The sequence below is a fragment of the Anopheles maculipalpis genome, chromosome 3RL (assembly GCF_943734695.1).
Source record: "Anopheles maculipalpis chromosome 3RL, idAnoMacuDA_375_x, whole genome shotgun sequence".
NCBI lineage: Eukaryota > Metazoa > Arthropoda > Insecta > Diptera > Culicidae > Anopheles > Anopheles maculipalpis.
The window spans coordinates 39663182-39677296 of NC_064872.1; the positions used below are offsets into that span (position 1 = coordinate 39663182).

Here is a 14115-nt window from a genome sequence, read left to right on the forward strand (position 1 = left end):
TGAGAATGTCAGCAGCGTGCGCCCGCAGTTGTTGTGATACGTCGAGATTACGCGCAGAGCTCCCTTTACAGCCAGCTGACATTTTTAAAACGAAGGAGCGAAGCAAAAAAAAAAAACATGTTTCAAAACAGATGCCCCGTGGCAAGACGCAACACGGTGTCTGATCACTGCGTATGCATTCGTCGATGCACAATGCACAGGTGCATGTTGGTTTGGAAGTAAGGATTTGCTCCAATTTACGATATTGCCATTTTGTTCGAAAAGGTTGTTGTTATCCGAATGGGGCAGCAGGAGTTGCATTAGTTGCTCTGGGTCTGGTTTATTGTAACAGGAACATAATCAACCGTTCATATTCTAACTTCCTGTTTGAATGCTCCATATTTGACGTTTTAGTACAAAGGTACACTTAAACATCACGTTTCGTTGTAGGCTTTTGCAGTGTTTATCTGTTAATACTCATTTGCGGCGTTTATTTCTTGCGTTTTGTATCAGAATGTTACCCGCGTTGATGCCTCTTCCGATCTGGGATTGGACACCTTTTGGAGTCTGGTTGCACTGATGACTCCTTACCTCAAGGGCAGTGAGTTAACGGAAGCATTACGCCGTAAATCATACGCTCATATTGACAGTGACCTTTCAGGGCGTGAGTGCTTTTGTGAAAGATAAAGAAAGATAGACGCGATAGAGCGAAAGAGTGAAATGAAGGGACAGAATCAGTGGTAAGACGTAAAATCGAAAGGAAAAGAAGATGTATTGCAAAAAATACTAAGAAAGATATTCAAGCTTTCCAGGCAACGACAACAGTTGAGGTTAAAATTTAAAAGTTTTTTTTGAAGGAGCGAAAAAATGGCTAAAGAAAGACAAACACATGATGAAGCCTAGCAATGAAGATATCAGCTTGTCAGTTTTTAGAAGAAGCCAGCTGGTTTCATTAAATTTTCGTTCGATTTGTAACTATATCTTGAAGTCCAACTATAATGAATCTATTTTATTATGTATTTCTCGACATTTTTGTTCTTCAAACAAGAAATCCATTCAGTCCACCCTAGGTACCGATTACAGCAGCACTGCGGAAGAAACTCGTTCGTTTTGTTTATCTTTCGCGACATTAGAGAAGCAACGTCGACAGCATAATCATCTCACCGGTTCATCATCAATCATCACATCGGTTGTAAATATATCTATCGAACCACATCTGCATCAACATTACGTGTATGAGAAAGTATAGTGCGTACAGGAACCTCCGCATAGTGTTTTGTAGGACCTCATTAAGTGCCAAGGACGTTTACCGTCCAAGTAGTTTCTTTCGATGCTGAGGCATTCGTTGCATATTTGGGTTGTGGAGTGGTGGATTTTGATGAAATGTTTCGTTTGTAAGGAAATTTTTAAAGTGCCGCGAAGTGCAACAAAATCATGTTAGTAGCAGTGAAGGACCTTAAAATAGTATATAAACTGTTGATCTCATGATTTGCAACATGGTAATCGGAACGGCATTACTACGTAGTTTACACCTGCTACTGAAATGCGCTGCACTGGCGTCTGAGTCTCGACACGAGCTTACCAAGCATACCAACCTGCCAAGCATTAGTTCAGGGCTGCAACCGTTAGTGAATGCAGCGAGCCGCATTCCGTGTGCAGTGTGTATGTACAGCAATAAATGTTTGCTCCAATTTCACCGCCACCGGCGGCAAGCAATGTTTTCCCTTCTCGCAATAGGTAGGCTCAACGATGGTTTCACGGACATCCTCGTCCAAGTGTGCCCGTCCCCTTCCTCCGGTGTTGATTCGGATGATTGGCTGCCTGAGAGTTGAATTGCTGCTCCTTTGAGCGAGGGACCCTGAAACCAGCCAAAGCACGTGTTGGCAGTGTTGCGAGCAAGTGAAAAGAAGAACAAAAGCAAAGGGGGTTCAGGGTGCCGGGTGTCAATTTCGCGCCTGTTTTATTGGTTTGTTTGATTGACTTGAGTTCAATCCGCGGCGGATGAGCGAGATCATGGACGAGAGTTATAAGCGCTCGTAGCAGTTAAGGGTGAATGGAAGAATTTTTACCACCATCAAAGCTATTAACCAGATCACTCTATGGCACTCACTGCGGTCTCGTCAAGGATCGTTTCATCCATTCTTAGGTCAACCATAAACGGGGTGGCATGATGGAAACACAAGCACACCTCAATAAATCCCAACAGGTGGCTCGACGGAAAAGTCCAATTTCACCTGTGCAAAGTGCAAAATGTGAAGTGAGAATATATTAATCGACTGGTAACGGTTTTTTTGTGGCTTTGCTTCCAATGAAGATGATTTACGCACATCCGGTGACATTGGCTGCACGATGACGAACCACACCCAAATAACGGTACGCTGGTAATTAAACTGTTTGTGTCGCACTCTGGCAATGGAGCTAAAAGTGAGAGAAATTAAAAATTGCGGCAAGGCTGCAACTCATGGTCCACCGTTTTAATAGAAACTGGAAATGGGGCTTGGGCGAAGACTCTTATTAGCTTTTTCCTACTAATTAAAAATGAAAATATTGAATCGTATCTGTCACAATTGCCTATTCTCGTTTTTTTGTTTTGGGGAAACTTGCTTCAATAGTGAAAGCTTGTCATTAAAAAAATTACAAAACGACAAATAAATCCCTATCCAAGTTTGCATTGACCGTAGTAGTTCTGTTTCGCGCATAAACTGAAGCTGGCAAGCGCGTATATCGGAGTGTTGTGGTTACTAGTGAACTTGTAGTGTGTCGGAGGTAGAGCGTTTCGGTTGGTGCTTCCGTTCCCCCGCTGGTTTGCGAACCCTTTCCCCTTGAGAGACCTCCTACAACCGAGATGGCCTTTCGGAGGGCCAGCTACTGTTGTCTGGCGGTGTTGCTGCTGCTATATTTGGCCGCAGCCCTAGCCGCCGGAACCACGACCGGAGGGCCACAGCCACAGGCATCTCGGGGCCGCTCCAGCAACCCATCGCCAAGGTTGCCCCGCACCAGCGCTAGCCAACTGTCCGCACAAAACAATACCACCACGGCACGTGGTTCGACCTCGAAAAATCTGACCAGCAACGCCGCCAACACTTCCCAGGCGGCCCAAAGCCGGGGTAACTACAGAACAAGGTAGGTTAAAAAAATTAATTTTATGTTGTATTTTTGTTGTTGTTGTTGCTCTTCAGTTCTCCCCAGTTTTCATTAAGAACGCCTGGGATGCGAATTAAAGCTCGCTGTGACGAATTGGTGATAAGTTTTTGTTTTTGGAATTTCCGCAATTTTGTAATTGAATGCTAGTCGACCGTTGCCGAATAACCTTGAAAGTCTAACGTCACCATTCTATACAAAAGGCCAGCGCTAATCAGTATTGTTTTGTTAATATATAAGGACTGGCAAGTGTTTTGGAGATAATAATGCCAATCATGCCGGTGATTGAGATTTCCAGCGGCGAAAAACGAACCGAGAGCGAATGGAAACTTAATTGGGTATTGTGTTCCCGGTTTTTAGATGTTCAAAAAATTCAATTACTTTTAAAGAAGCATCAGAAACCTTCCCAACGGCGACTGATGGACGTTCGCATGTTTCGTATGTTTCGCATTTGTTGAAACTAACTGAACACGTTTGTTTGTACGCCTAGAATATTATTTGGTACAATGCGAAGTTCCTGCTTATATAATTAACCTTTAGTGAACAAGAAAAACTTTTTTTGTGACTTTACCCTCGAGAGATCTTGACCAGGAATTTCTGGTTGTTTTGACTTAAACTTTCTCTAGCTGGATGGTGAGCTGAGAGATTGAGTGAGTGAGTGGCATTTTGAATTGTGGAGTTGCGTATGAATATCCGGTCCGGATGAGACTTGGAACCGATCTCTTCTTTTTGAAAAGATTATCACGAAAAACTATAGAACAAATTAATCCATATATCTGATCTACTAATTTTCGATTATATTTTCTGATAAATGTGTTTATCTATTTTTTCCTCTTCTTCATGGCTCTACGACCTTCTAGGTTACGGCGATCATCCATTCGCTAATTAGACTCGCCAAAACCACGTAGTTGGATTGTCCTCAACTACGGGGGAATGGTCCGAATAGGATTTGAACCCTCCTCCTGCAGTGTAGCCATATATGGAACATAAAGCAAATTTTTCAAATATTGAAATTTTTCTCACAACAAAACTTGAAAGCATTTCGTGATTAATTTGTCAATATTTACTTCAATTGCACTTTGCAAGCAAATGACACGGAATTGCAAGTGCGCACAAGCTTATCCATACAGTGCAAATTAACTTTAATTATCCTTGGGCATGTGTCCAGGTGCTAAATGCTTCGGCCACCGAAAAAGGCACACACAAAGCACGGGAACCGCCAACCGACGCGTACAGCCGCGAATGGAATGCTGTGTGGGGACTTGCGCGTGTGTCGGTGTGTTTTGTCGATCATCTTCAAATTTGTTTCCATAGGTCAAAGTTAATCCTGCCGAACCGTCGTCATATCTGGCGATGATTCGATAGGATGCCACCATATGCGAAACGCCAAACCATCTCTCTTTCTCTATACTGATAGATCACAGCTTTTTCGTCGCTTTTGACCGGTAGCTGTACGGCGCTTAACAGGTTTGCTGCCTTCACGTTGAGGTCCGGTGCTTTAATCGGTCAGCGCAGCAGGTTGCTGTCGCTTCTTTAGCTTTAGCTAGTGAGACTTGTCAAAAGCTGAGGATGGAGAGACGCGAGCAACAAAACAAAAAATCAATGAAGGGTAAAATACCGGCGACCCCTTCCACGTTCGGTGCAGTCCACTCGGTGCGTAGAGTAACACCGCAGTGCGCCGACCATATTTCGCCATCACTCAAATTAATGACACTTACCTAAGTCCTCTGCGCAGTTCCTGGCTCCCTAGGGCAACGAGGCATGTGTGGGGGGGGGGGGGGGGCTATTCATAAAAAAGCTCCACACGCAAAAAAAATGTGCGTTTGTCTTTTCGCCAAATTAATTAATTGCAGAAAACGGCCGCTCAAAAATCCACAAAATGGAGAAGCTAGATAAAGAAGAGGACCAAACTAAAAGAAATAAGACACATTTACATACACACACGTACGAGTTTGTGGCACGCATAAAGGAGATTTTTGCCATTCGCAGCAAAGTGATGGAAAGCAAAGACCCGCATAAGCAGATTTTGACCTCCGACCGGGTGGCATGCAACCGAAACAGGTTGCCGAGATTTAGGAGGCATTTAGGAATTGTTGCAAAGCCGAATTTTGGCAGTGATGTTGTGAGTGTGTTTGTGTTCTTTTTTAATGTTCTGTTACTGTTAGTTAGCGAAATCCAATGACCTTTCAGTCCAACAGACGCAGATACACAGGGAAAACTGGAGGCACGGCTGTGCGTAGACGTGTAATAAGTGTCATCGTTTGACACTCGTTGAAGTCCTTTTGATTGTTAGGTACTTATGGGTCATTTATTTTTCCCATCATCTCCGGAGCACAGTATTTATTATCCTGCGACGTAAGACTTAGTAAGACTTAGTACAAAGTATTAAGTAATTGTTTTCGGTTGCTATAAACGCCACCCAAATGATTATTTATGAAGCACTCTAAGAGGCACTGTTTTGTATAGCATGGTCGTCATTTTTATTTCCTCACTTTCGTCGAACCCATGCTTCCAAGTCACAAATCAATTTCAGCTCCATGTTCGAGAAATCGAAATCAATCACACGTGCGTAGCTGATGGTACACGATTATAGCACTTTCTTCCTGGTGGCGCGCTCTACCCAAAACTGGATACCATTTTGCTTTTGGAAGCTCACGATGCCACCGTACACAGATATGGCAACACGAAACCGGCTAGATAAAACAAACGCAACGGCTACCAAAGCGGTTGTCTATCATGAAACGAGCTTTACGATCATGAAACGATAGCGATAGCGATCAACAAAACCCGTTGACAATCTCCATCGATTTAACCGTTTGTGTCTCCATCGGACCGTTGCTTATGTATGGGAACGAGTGCTGGCCACGCGTAAACCTCCCGTCCAGTGGGAGGGAAAGCGTCCGCGGGTCAGGCTGTTGCGTGGACGCACAAACATTTCTCCAAAGCTTGCCAAGCACGCCAACCAACAACCTGACATCACACGCGCTCTATTTGGGCTTTTGGCAAATGATAAATCTGCTGTCAAGATTGCCTCCCGTCCGTGGGGGCTGGTTTCGGTTTCTCATTTCTCGTCCCTTTCATGCACCTTTTGAGACGTTGAAAATCATGTTTATCTTCGGTTTGAATGCAATTTTCGGTTGATATTAATTTTGCATTCGGAAAACACTGTAACGAACGATTGGAATGGGTTTTCTAAAGTTTATTTAGTTTCAAAAACAATTCAATTACTGATGAGAATTTTTGCACATGATCTTCATTGTGATCTTCAATACCATTCACATTCAGCAACTAAATTCACCAGAAAAATAAGTATCGTTTGATATTTTATGACTACACAAGACTCTAAAAAACTTGCGAGCCGTTGCTACTCATACTACACGATGTTTGAGTTGTTTGACGAGTAATGTTTGAAAACCCTGCCTTAGGGTGAGGTTTACGATGAATAGATTGTCTTGCATTTTTGTAAATGTTTTCAGATGTTGAGTGATATTCCTGCTTATCGAATATTTGCAAAGCTTTCGTTAAAAATTGTTCATTAAATATTGTAAATAATCCGCACGAGCTGCAACGCTACGATCCATTTCGCAGCACGAGCTGCTGAAACATCCGCTCCCAATATGCGAAGCGCATAATAAATCTCCATGTCAAAGCATTTCCAGTGCTGCTCCAACATACAGAACCAACGCGTAGCTGTCGAACCCTTTCAGCCGGCTTTCATCCGGACGGATTCGATTGTATCAGAACGGTGCCCAACGGTGCCGCTCCGCCTGAAGGTTACCTGTTCGGGTGGAAACCAGGCGGCCTTGTGGTAACCCGCGCTGGTCGAATATGTACGTTACACGGTACACATGCAGTAATGAATGCCGTCGGCACCGCCTACTCTGTTTCCAGGTCGATTTTGCCGGTACGGCTTGCTCTTCCACATTGCCCTCTCGATGATCGTTGGGGTCACCGTAGCAGGATCATGTTTCTAGAACTTCCGAAAACATTCTCCAACGCGTTCGCTTGCTCGTTGCTGGGTGGGATAATAGTTTTATCGTGTGCAAATGCATTCGCCGCTGCTGCTCGAGGTGATCCAGTTTGCTCCAAAAATCGTGCAATTGAAAAGGAACCATGTGTTACTTTCAGTTCGCCTTAAGAACATCCTACAATAATCCCTCCGGGAGCTTATTTGCAGCAGCCTGTCGGTAAATTCTCCTGAGCTGCTTAGTGCCTGTGTTCGGATGTGTTCAAGGATGTGGTAATGTGTAGCGTATTGCGCCATCATTGAATTAATCTCCCTTTCACTCTAGAGCCAGCACCTGTATTTTTCGCCATCGTCCATTTCTTTATCAACTGTTGGTTGGCTTATTGAAGGGCTCGTTACTGTTCAGAGGTTTTCTTGCTTGTCTGAGGTGCTTTTATTTCGTAAAACAAACATCTTCTTATCTTCTCGCTACCCTAGCCTTGACCTATCAAACTGGCTGCTTCCTCGGTTTTCCTATCCAAGCAGATCATGATCATCATCATCACCTGGGAAGCTTGTTTGTTTTTGAGCATTTTGATCGTTTTAGATCAATCGGAAATCACGCTGTGTTCGGCTCGACTTGGAACAAATGTTTCGAATGGAATGTAAATGAGCCACACTCCACCGGGTGATGCTCACGGAACGGGGGCAAACTTGGGACACTGAATCGTAAACCGCTGTCTCGTCCAAAGAACGTGCCAGGCATGGATTGAAATCCAGATCAGCCAATAACTTAAAGCTTATAATTGCTTCGACCCACCACACACTTTGCCTTCGCTTAGCAGCTGCGTCATTCTTAATGCCCAAATAAAATAAAGTCATTTGAGCGCGGAACGGGTTTGATTGGATGGTTTTTGTTGGTTTTCATCCTGTTCTGCCATCATTTTCGGGTCTCAGATATTCTTTAACTCTGTGATCGAAATTTGGTCGAATTTTCCCGATTCTTGAACACAGTTACAACACGGCAAGACTAGAAATCGATCGAGCACAAGATCGAACCGTGAAGCTATTATCGCCAAATTCACACATGACGTGGGATGCTTGAACTTTAAGTGACCAAGTCAAATTTTTATTGGAGCGGTGAAGAACAGTTAAATTCAATTAGACAAACGCCACCACACAACATAGTTTAAGTCAGCAAATTACGGAAGATTTACGAGTTTAGAAAATATTGTGAGTCATTGCTCAAGAAACGCTAGAATGTTTTAAATGACAAAGAGTTTTCAAGGCAAAAATACAACGATTAGCACAAGCTTAAAATATCTCGCAAGGTTTAAGGAAAGTCTAATAATTCATTCAATTGTTAGTTAAATTATTGTTTGTTTAATTAAGGTATACTTAAACTTTTCATCTCAAAACCGAACAAATCTTATCTCGACTCGCTGTAAATTCGCCCATGCTTTTCGGTGTTAGTAAACCAACACGTATGGTGAATTTTCGTGCACGCATTCGGGATGAGACTTAAAGCCTAGAAATGGATGAAACCACAGTTGGATCATTTAACGATTTTTTTTATTCAATCTATCGATGCTAGCCGGTTTTTTCAAGTTTTTTTTTTGCATTTCAAAATGTTAATCTAATACAGCTGACGACGGTGGGTCGTTGTGAGCAATGGGGAAGCCGGCGCAGAACACCGTGGGGTGGAAAAACAAACCATGAACTTTGCGTACGATCGCACCGTGGTAGTGGTCAACGACCATGCTCGTACGAATATGTTTGACTTCATTCCCCACCACAAGTGAGCATCTGCCTGGGACGAGAAACGAGAAGAGCCTCTTGAGTATGTTGTGTGTGATGTTTTTTTTCTCGTTTTTTTTTCGAGAAGTGTAAATGTGTTTGTTTAAAAGTTTGCAGCATAGAAAATAGTTTGTCGATTGGAAAACCCGAGCAGACTGTATCGGTGTTGGTAATATATGTAAGCTTAGTGAATATTCGTGAAACCGTACGAACCGACCGTCACACTTGAGTTAGGAAACGCATCGAAGCTTAGTATCGAAATAGTCAGAGAAATATCAGTTTTTGTCGCTCCTGCATTTGAATTCCGTGTTGCAATTGTGAATTTTAAGAAATTTGTTCCACACTTTGAATTAATTAGCAAATAATGGATGAGCTTTTTCATGGATGTATTTAAACGTTCGTTTGATAATTGATTCTAAATACAACTTGAATCTTTTGTTCGTCATTGAAGCACCTATTGTGCGTGAATGCTGACCGAAAATAGCTTAATCACTAAAAAATGATGTGTTGAAACTTTAAACACTTACACGATAGCGGTTACACAGTTATATGTTGAAGCCCAATTTGAAAGCTCCATTACAGCCGCGCAATGGTGGGAAATCGAAGGTATGTAAATACTTAATGTAATGATTTCGATACGCGACCAGAGTTGAGAGCGATGCAACACAATCGCTTCATTTGTAGGGCAATCAAATTGAAAAGCACGGCGGTAGAAACTCCGAGCGTTGCTCGATGACTTCATGCATGATTAATGCATCGTGCAATTGTTAAAAAAATGTCCGGATTGTTGGAAAAACTATTTGCAGGCTTCTGTTACTTCATAACATTTTAGCTTTTAACTTCTTTAATCTGGTGTCTGGCCAGAATTTAATTTAAACAACTTTGGAAATAAGTGAAAACAAAAACATAGATACCAAGCTGGATGATGATAAGCTGCAAGAAATCAACAGTTTAACCATAAAATGGAACAATTCATTTCCACGAGCGAAATCCGTGATTCACGAGAGTGATGCACGATTAGATCGCTAATGATCGGCTTGCAGTATGGCTTGAGGTTCGCTTCGTTTAGATGTAATACAAGCGGAAGATACAGCACAACCACCCATAGAAGTGATGACGGTGGCATCAAAGCGTTACAATCAAACGACTCGTCGCTGCGGGTTCCGGAAGATGAGGCCAGATAAACCAATAGAACGGATAGCACTAGACTTGCTAGGTGCCAGAGCCTACGGGCCAAATGTTCCAAGTATACAATCTTACCTCATTACCGTATAACGCGCTACACCGAAGTTGCTCAACGTGGCAGGAAGCTATAGCGTCGATTGTTTTGTGCAATTGGGCAGCTGTGATTCAGTGGGCTGTTTGGGGAGATTTTCTATTGGAATCATATTTTCGTCTAGATCGTAACTTCCTTTGCAAAAACACAATGAAAGGAAGCGGATACAATTGGTTGCACGAGTATTAATCGATGAGCACGCTTCGTAACACTTCCCTTGACACGTTGCGGCACGAGTTCTAAGACAAGCTGCTGTTAATGGTTACGAACGTTCGGCTGTGTCTTCATTCCGTGGTTCGTTGGTGGATAATCTACGAACACGAAGTTCATCGTGATAGTACTTCCTTGGGCATGCGAAAGCTTTGAAGGGTAAGCATACCATCTTGTTTCGGTTGTTCAGTTGAGTCGCACCGGGAAGTGTTAACCGTTGGTGTGCAAAACGACAGCTAAGATAAAAGTTGCAGGCAGTGCTTGGTTTCACGCAATCGTGCCGAGATAATGAGCGGATGATGATGATGATGATTCGTTCGTCAAACCCTTCGCACATCAAGCCATCACTCAAACGGTTCCAATGCTCCTAGACCATGATTTATGGCCACGCAAAGCCAGCCCATGAATCAGCTCTAATAGTTCCTGGGAACCAACGGAGATCTCATGTTAGATGAGGACATCTGTGTTCGGTAGAATCAGTGAGGTGAAATACGGGATTAAGGTCAGTAGGGACAAGCTAGATTTAGTTGGACAGTCCCGATCGTGGAGAACCTGCAGAAGATTGAGCACAGATCGCATTAACTTGACGACCTCTCGAGAGATCGTTGGGAGTTTCTGACGATAATCCCATTCATTAGGTAATGCATGTCTCCCGCTTCCTTACACCCATGACATACACGCACATAAATAAACAAACGTGCTCTATCGCTCTCGCCCTCCACCCATAGCTGGTTGATTGTATTCATCAGAACTTAGCGCCCGTGGGTCTATCAAGGTCGCTGCATAAATCATGGCGAAACGATCCGGGATCGAACGCAAGTCGAACGCGATTGGCCAAGTTCTGTCAAGGATCGGTACGAAGTAGGGTACAGTACAAGTATGGGAGGGAACGATTTGCAAGCCGATTGTTGTCAGCCAAACGATTTGTTGTCTATTAGAAAGATATATTTCGTTAATGGCAGGAACCAACGGTGACATTGGCAATGGGGCACCATCTATGGACATGGCATGGAGGAGATTTTAGAAATGATCAGTAGCGAACACCTGATGGATGGTTATGTTTTGCTGACACTTTGCGTCGGCTGTGTCCCTAAAATGGCGCGACCTTTTTCCTTGGTTTTCTAGCTCTTTAGCGGAGCAGAAACTGACTTAAAGGTTAGACAAACACCCTCGGGCTGTAGTTTTGCATACCACAATGGCCTGCTTTAAATAAGAAATATTTTTAATGTTCTATCTTTTTACATTAGATCTTTTTCAGTTTAAACCGATTTAAACGTTACGGATTGTGAAGTGATCTGTCCATGTAGTAGTGATCGTCATCCTCCGATACATTATGACGTAGTTTTACGATGTGACTTGGGTGTTGTAACACTACATGAACCACCGCATGCTCGAGACCGATCGGCTCAAGCTCGTGTAGCAGTGATCATCATTTAAGACGACGCACATCTTCTGTGAGTGACGGCAATGATGGGTTGTCGGCACCACATTTTCTGTACAGTTTCAACCCAAGGCATCACTTATAAACGATAACTAATGAGCCACTGACGAGGCACTCGGGTCGAAAGTTTGTCATCTCGTTGCGTCTATAGCCGAAGTGGTAGCTTCGTAAAACTCAGGAAGCAAACAACTCAATTCAATCTCCATCACGGAATGGCTGTAGGATATGTGTAAGGTTGTGCAACAGCAGTAGGTGCAACAAGTTGAACTCTATTAATCACTTCACTTTCTTTGGTTTTCTACTAAACAACAGCTGAGAACATGCAAGACAATTTACTGCTTTGAGTGCACATTTATCAGCATTTGGGACGGGGCTCAGGCGAAAGTGAATTCCATTTGATGCAATGCGATGGAGTCCACCGATCGAAACATTACCCCTTTTTGATTGCCAACTCAGATTTATGCTCTACACGATTTGTTGCACTAGCCTTTGCAGGTTATCAACAGCGTAGCTAAAGCTATTGACTGAGCCGTGGCATCGCACTAGCAAACTAGCTTTCGCTAGTTCGCTTTGTAGTTCTAGCGCTACAAAGAAAGGCCATTCATGAACGGTTACAGTGACCGGAAAGGCACCTTGCTCCAAACTCAATGGGCATCAATCTTTTCTGTGGCATTATTTATAGACGCGACCCTTGCCGGTGCAGCTTTCCGCACCAATGTTGCTTGGGCGGCACTGAAAAGAACGTGTAACAAGTGTCCGAAAACGCGTGGCAAAGGTTGGGACCGTGGGTAGTTTGCAGTAATCCCGCTTGGGTCACATAAATCTGACATGAGTATCGAAATCGGATCGCACCGAGTAGATCGCACAATCACCGGCAAAAGAGATCTCGCAACAGATTGCGTCCCGAGCACTACGGAATAGGTAGCAAACAGGGTGGCAAGCAGCAAATGCTTACCATCGGCATCGCACTGCCACCCGATCGTTGAAGTTAAATGTGTAACGATCTGCAGGGTGTAGTTGCTGTGGTTGTTTTCCTTCTCATTCCGTGCGACCTCCAACTTCGATGGCAAACGTTGTGGCAGGTGTGGTTTCGCAGCGGGGAGAGAAAATTGGCAGGTCCCTGCGAGTTGAATCTATGATTAATGCTTGTCAAATGTTGGCAACCCGGCGGCACCTGCACCAAAGACCTTTAGTGCCTTTAGTGCTCCATTTTTCAAACCTACAAATCAGAACGTTCGAACCGGTCAGATCCGTTAGTGGCACGTTTTAGCTGCGAAAGCATTTGAACCACGTAAGCATATGGTGAAAAGCGAGCCTCCGACTCGTACCCATCTTAACGGTCGTAGCAGGAAACCGTCGAACTATAAACTGGTTCAATCGCCACGCGCGTCATTGGGTCACGCTGAAGTGGTTCGCCTCTCTCCATCCACTTCACGCTTCCCCGCGCCCAGTAACGCCCAGCCTATGTTCTACCGACTTTGGGACAAAAGCTGGAAATTGCAAACACGTCGTTATGCAATCGAATCGCGATTGGGTGCGCTGATTGCATGGGGAAGTCTCTGCAGACAGCAGCATGTGCCAAACGATCACCAACATTCTACAAAAGAGTGTACCGAATTGATTTGCTAAGGCTTCTACTGCTGGCTGCTGATAGTTATGGGCGGCATGTCTTGTGGCAGTAGCCATTTACGGTTGTATCTTATGAATTTTCCAACCACCCGGTGGACAGTTGGTGGAAAGAAAACTAATCGATTTATCACTTCGTCATTTGTCTGTGGAATCAATAACTCGCTTCACATGTTTGTGATTTCGAACGATAAAAAATTACACACATTTGTACGAATCCATATCGCAGCGTTCGATAACCTTCCCTCACTCGTCCACTCACTTTCTCGTGTATTAGTCACATAACGTGCTAAATAGTCCTTAGATGGACGGAGACCACAGCGATCGAAATTCCATTTATCGCTAAAAGATGTTTGGTTTTTGGTTTGAAGCTGCAAAAAAACAAGACTTTACCACCCCAGCCAACTCTTACATTGCAACTGGCTTGGAATTAATTTTCATAGACTTTTGTAGTACATTTGTCACACATTCTCTTTTCAATCAATCTCTTCGATTCAATCAAACTACTCCAGTATGGCGTCTGCGGCGGCACGGATATGGTCAATTTGTTCCGACCGTGTTCTCGGCATGCATACATGCATTCCACAGAAGCGGTTGTGTGTTTTAAGTTGTGGCGAATCTTCCATGACTATGAAAATTGTAATAAAACTATGTGTTTTAAATTGCACAGGATCATTCGTATAGTAAAATGGCCCTTTG

The 14115-nt window shown here is 43.6% G+C and overlaps 1 protein-coding gene across 1 annotated transcript in view; it reads left to right on the top strand.

Annotated features, from left to right (window-relative positions):
- Window positions 1-2730: 2730 nt before the first annotated feature.
- LOC126565818 (kinesin-related protein 8) overlaps window positions 2731-14115 on the top strand; it is a 74002-nt gene continuing 62617 nt past the window's right edge. Inside the window, exon 1 of the mRNA XM_050223027.1 lies at window positions 2731-3102. Within this exon, the coding sequence (XP_050078984.1) occupies window positions 2825-3102 (278 nt within the window). The 5' untranslated portion in view covers window positions 2731-2824. The remainder of the gene's footprint in view (window positions 3103-14115) is intronic.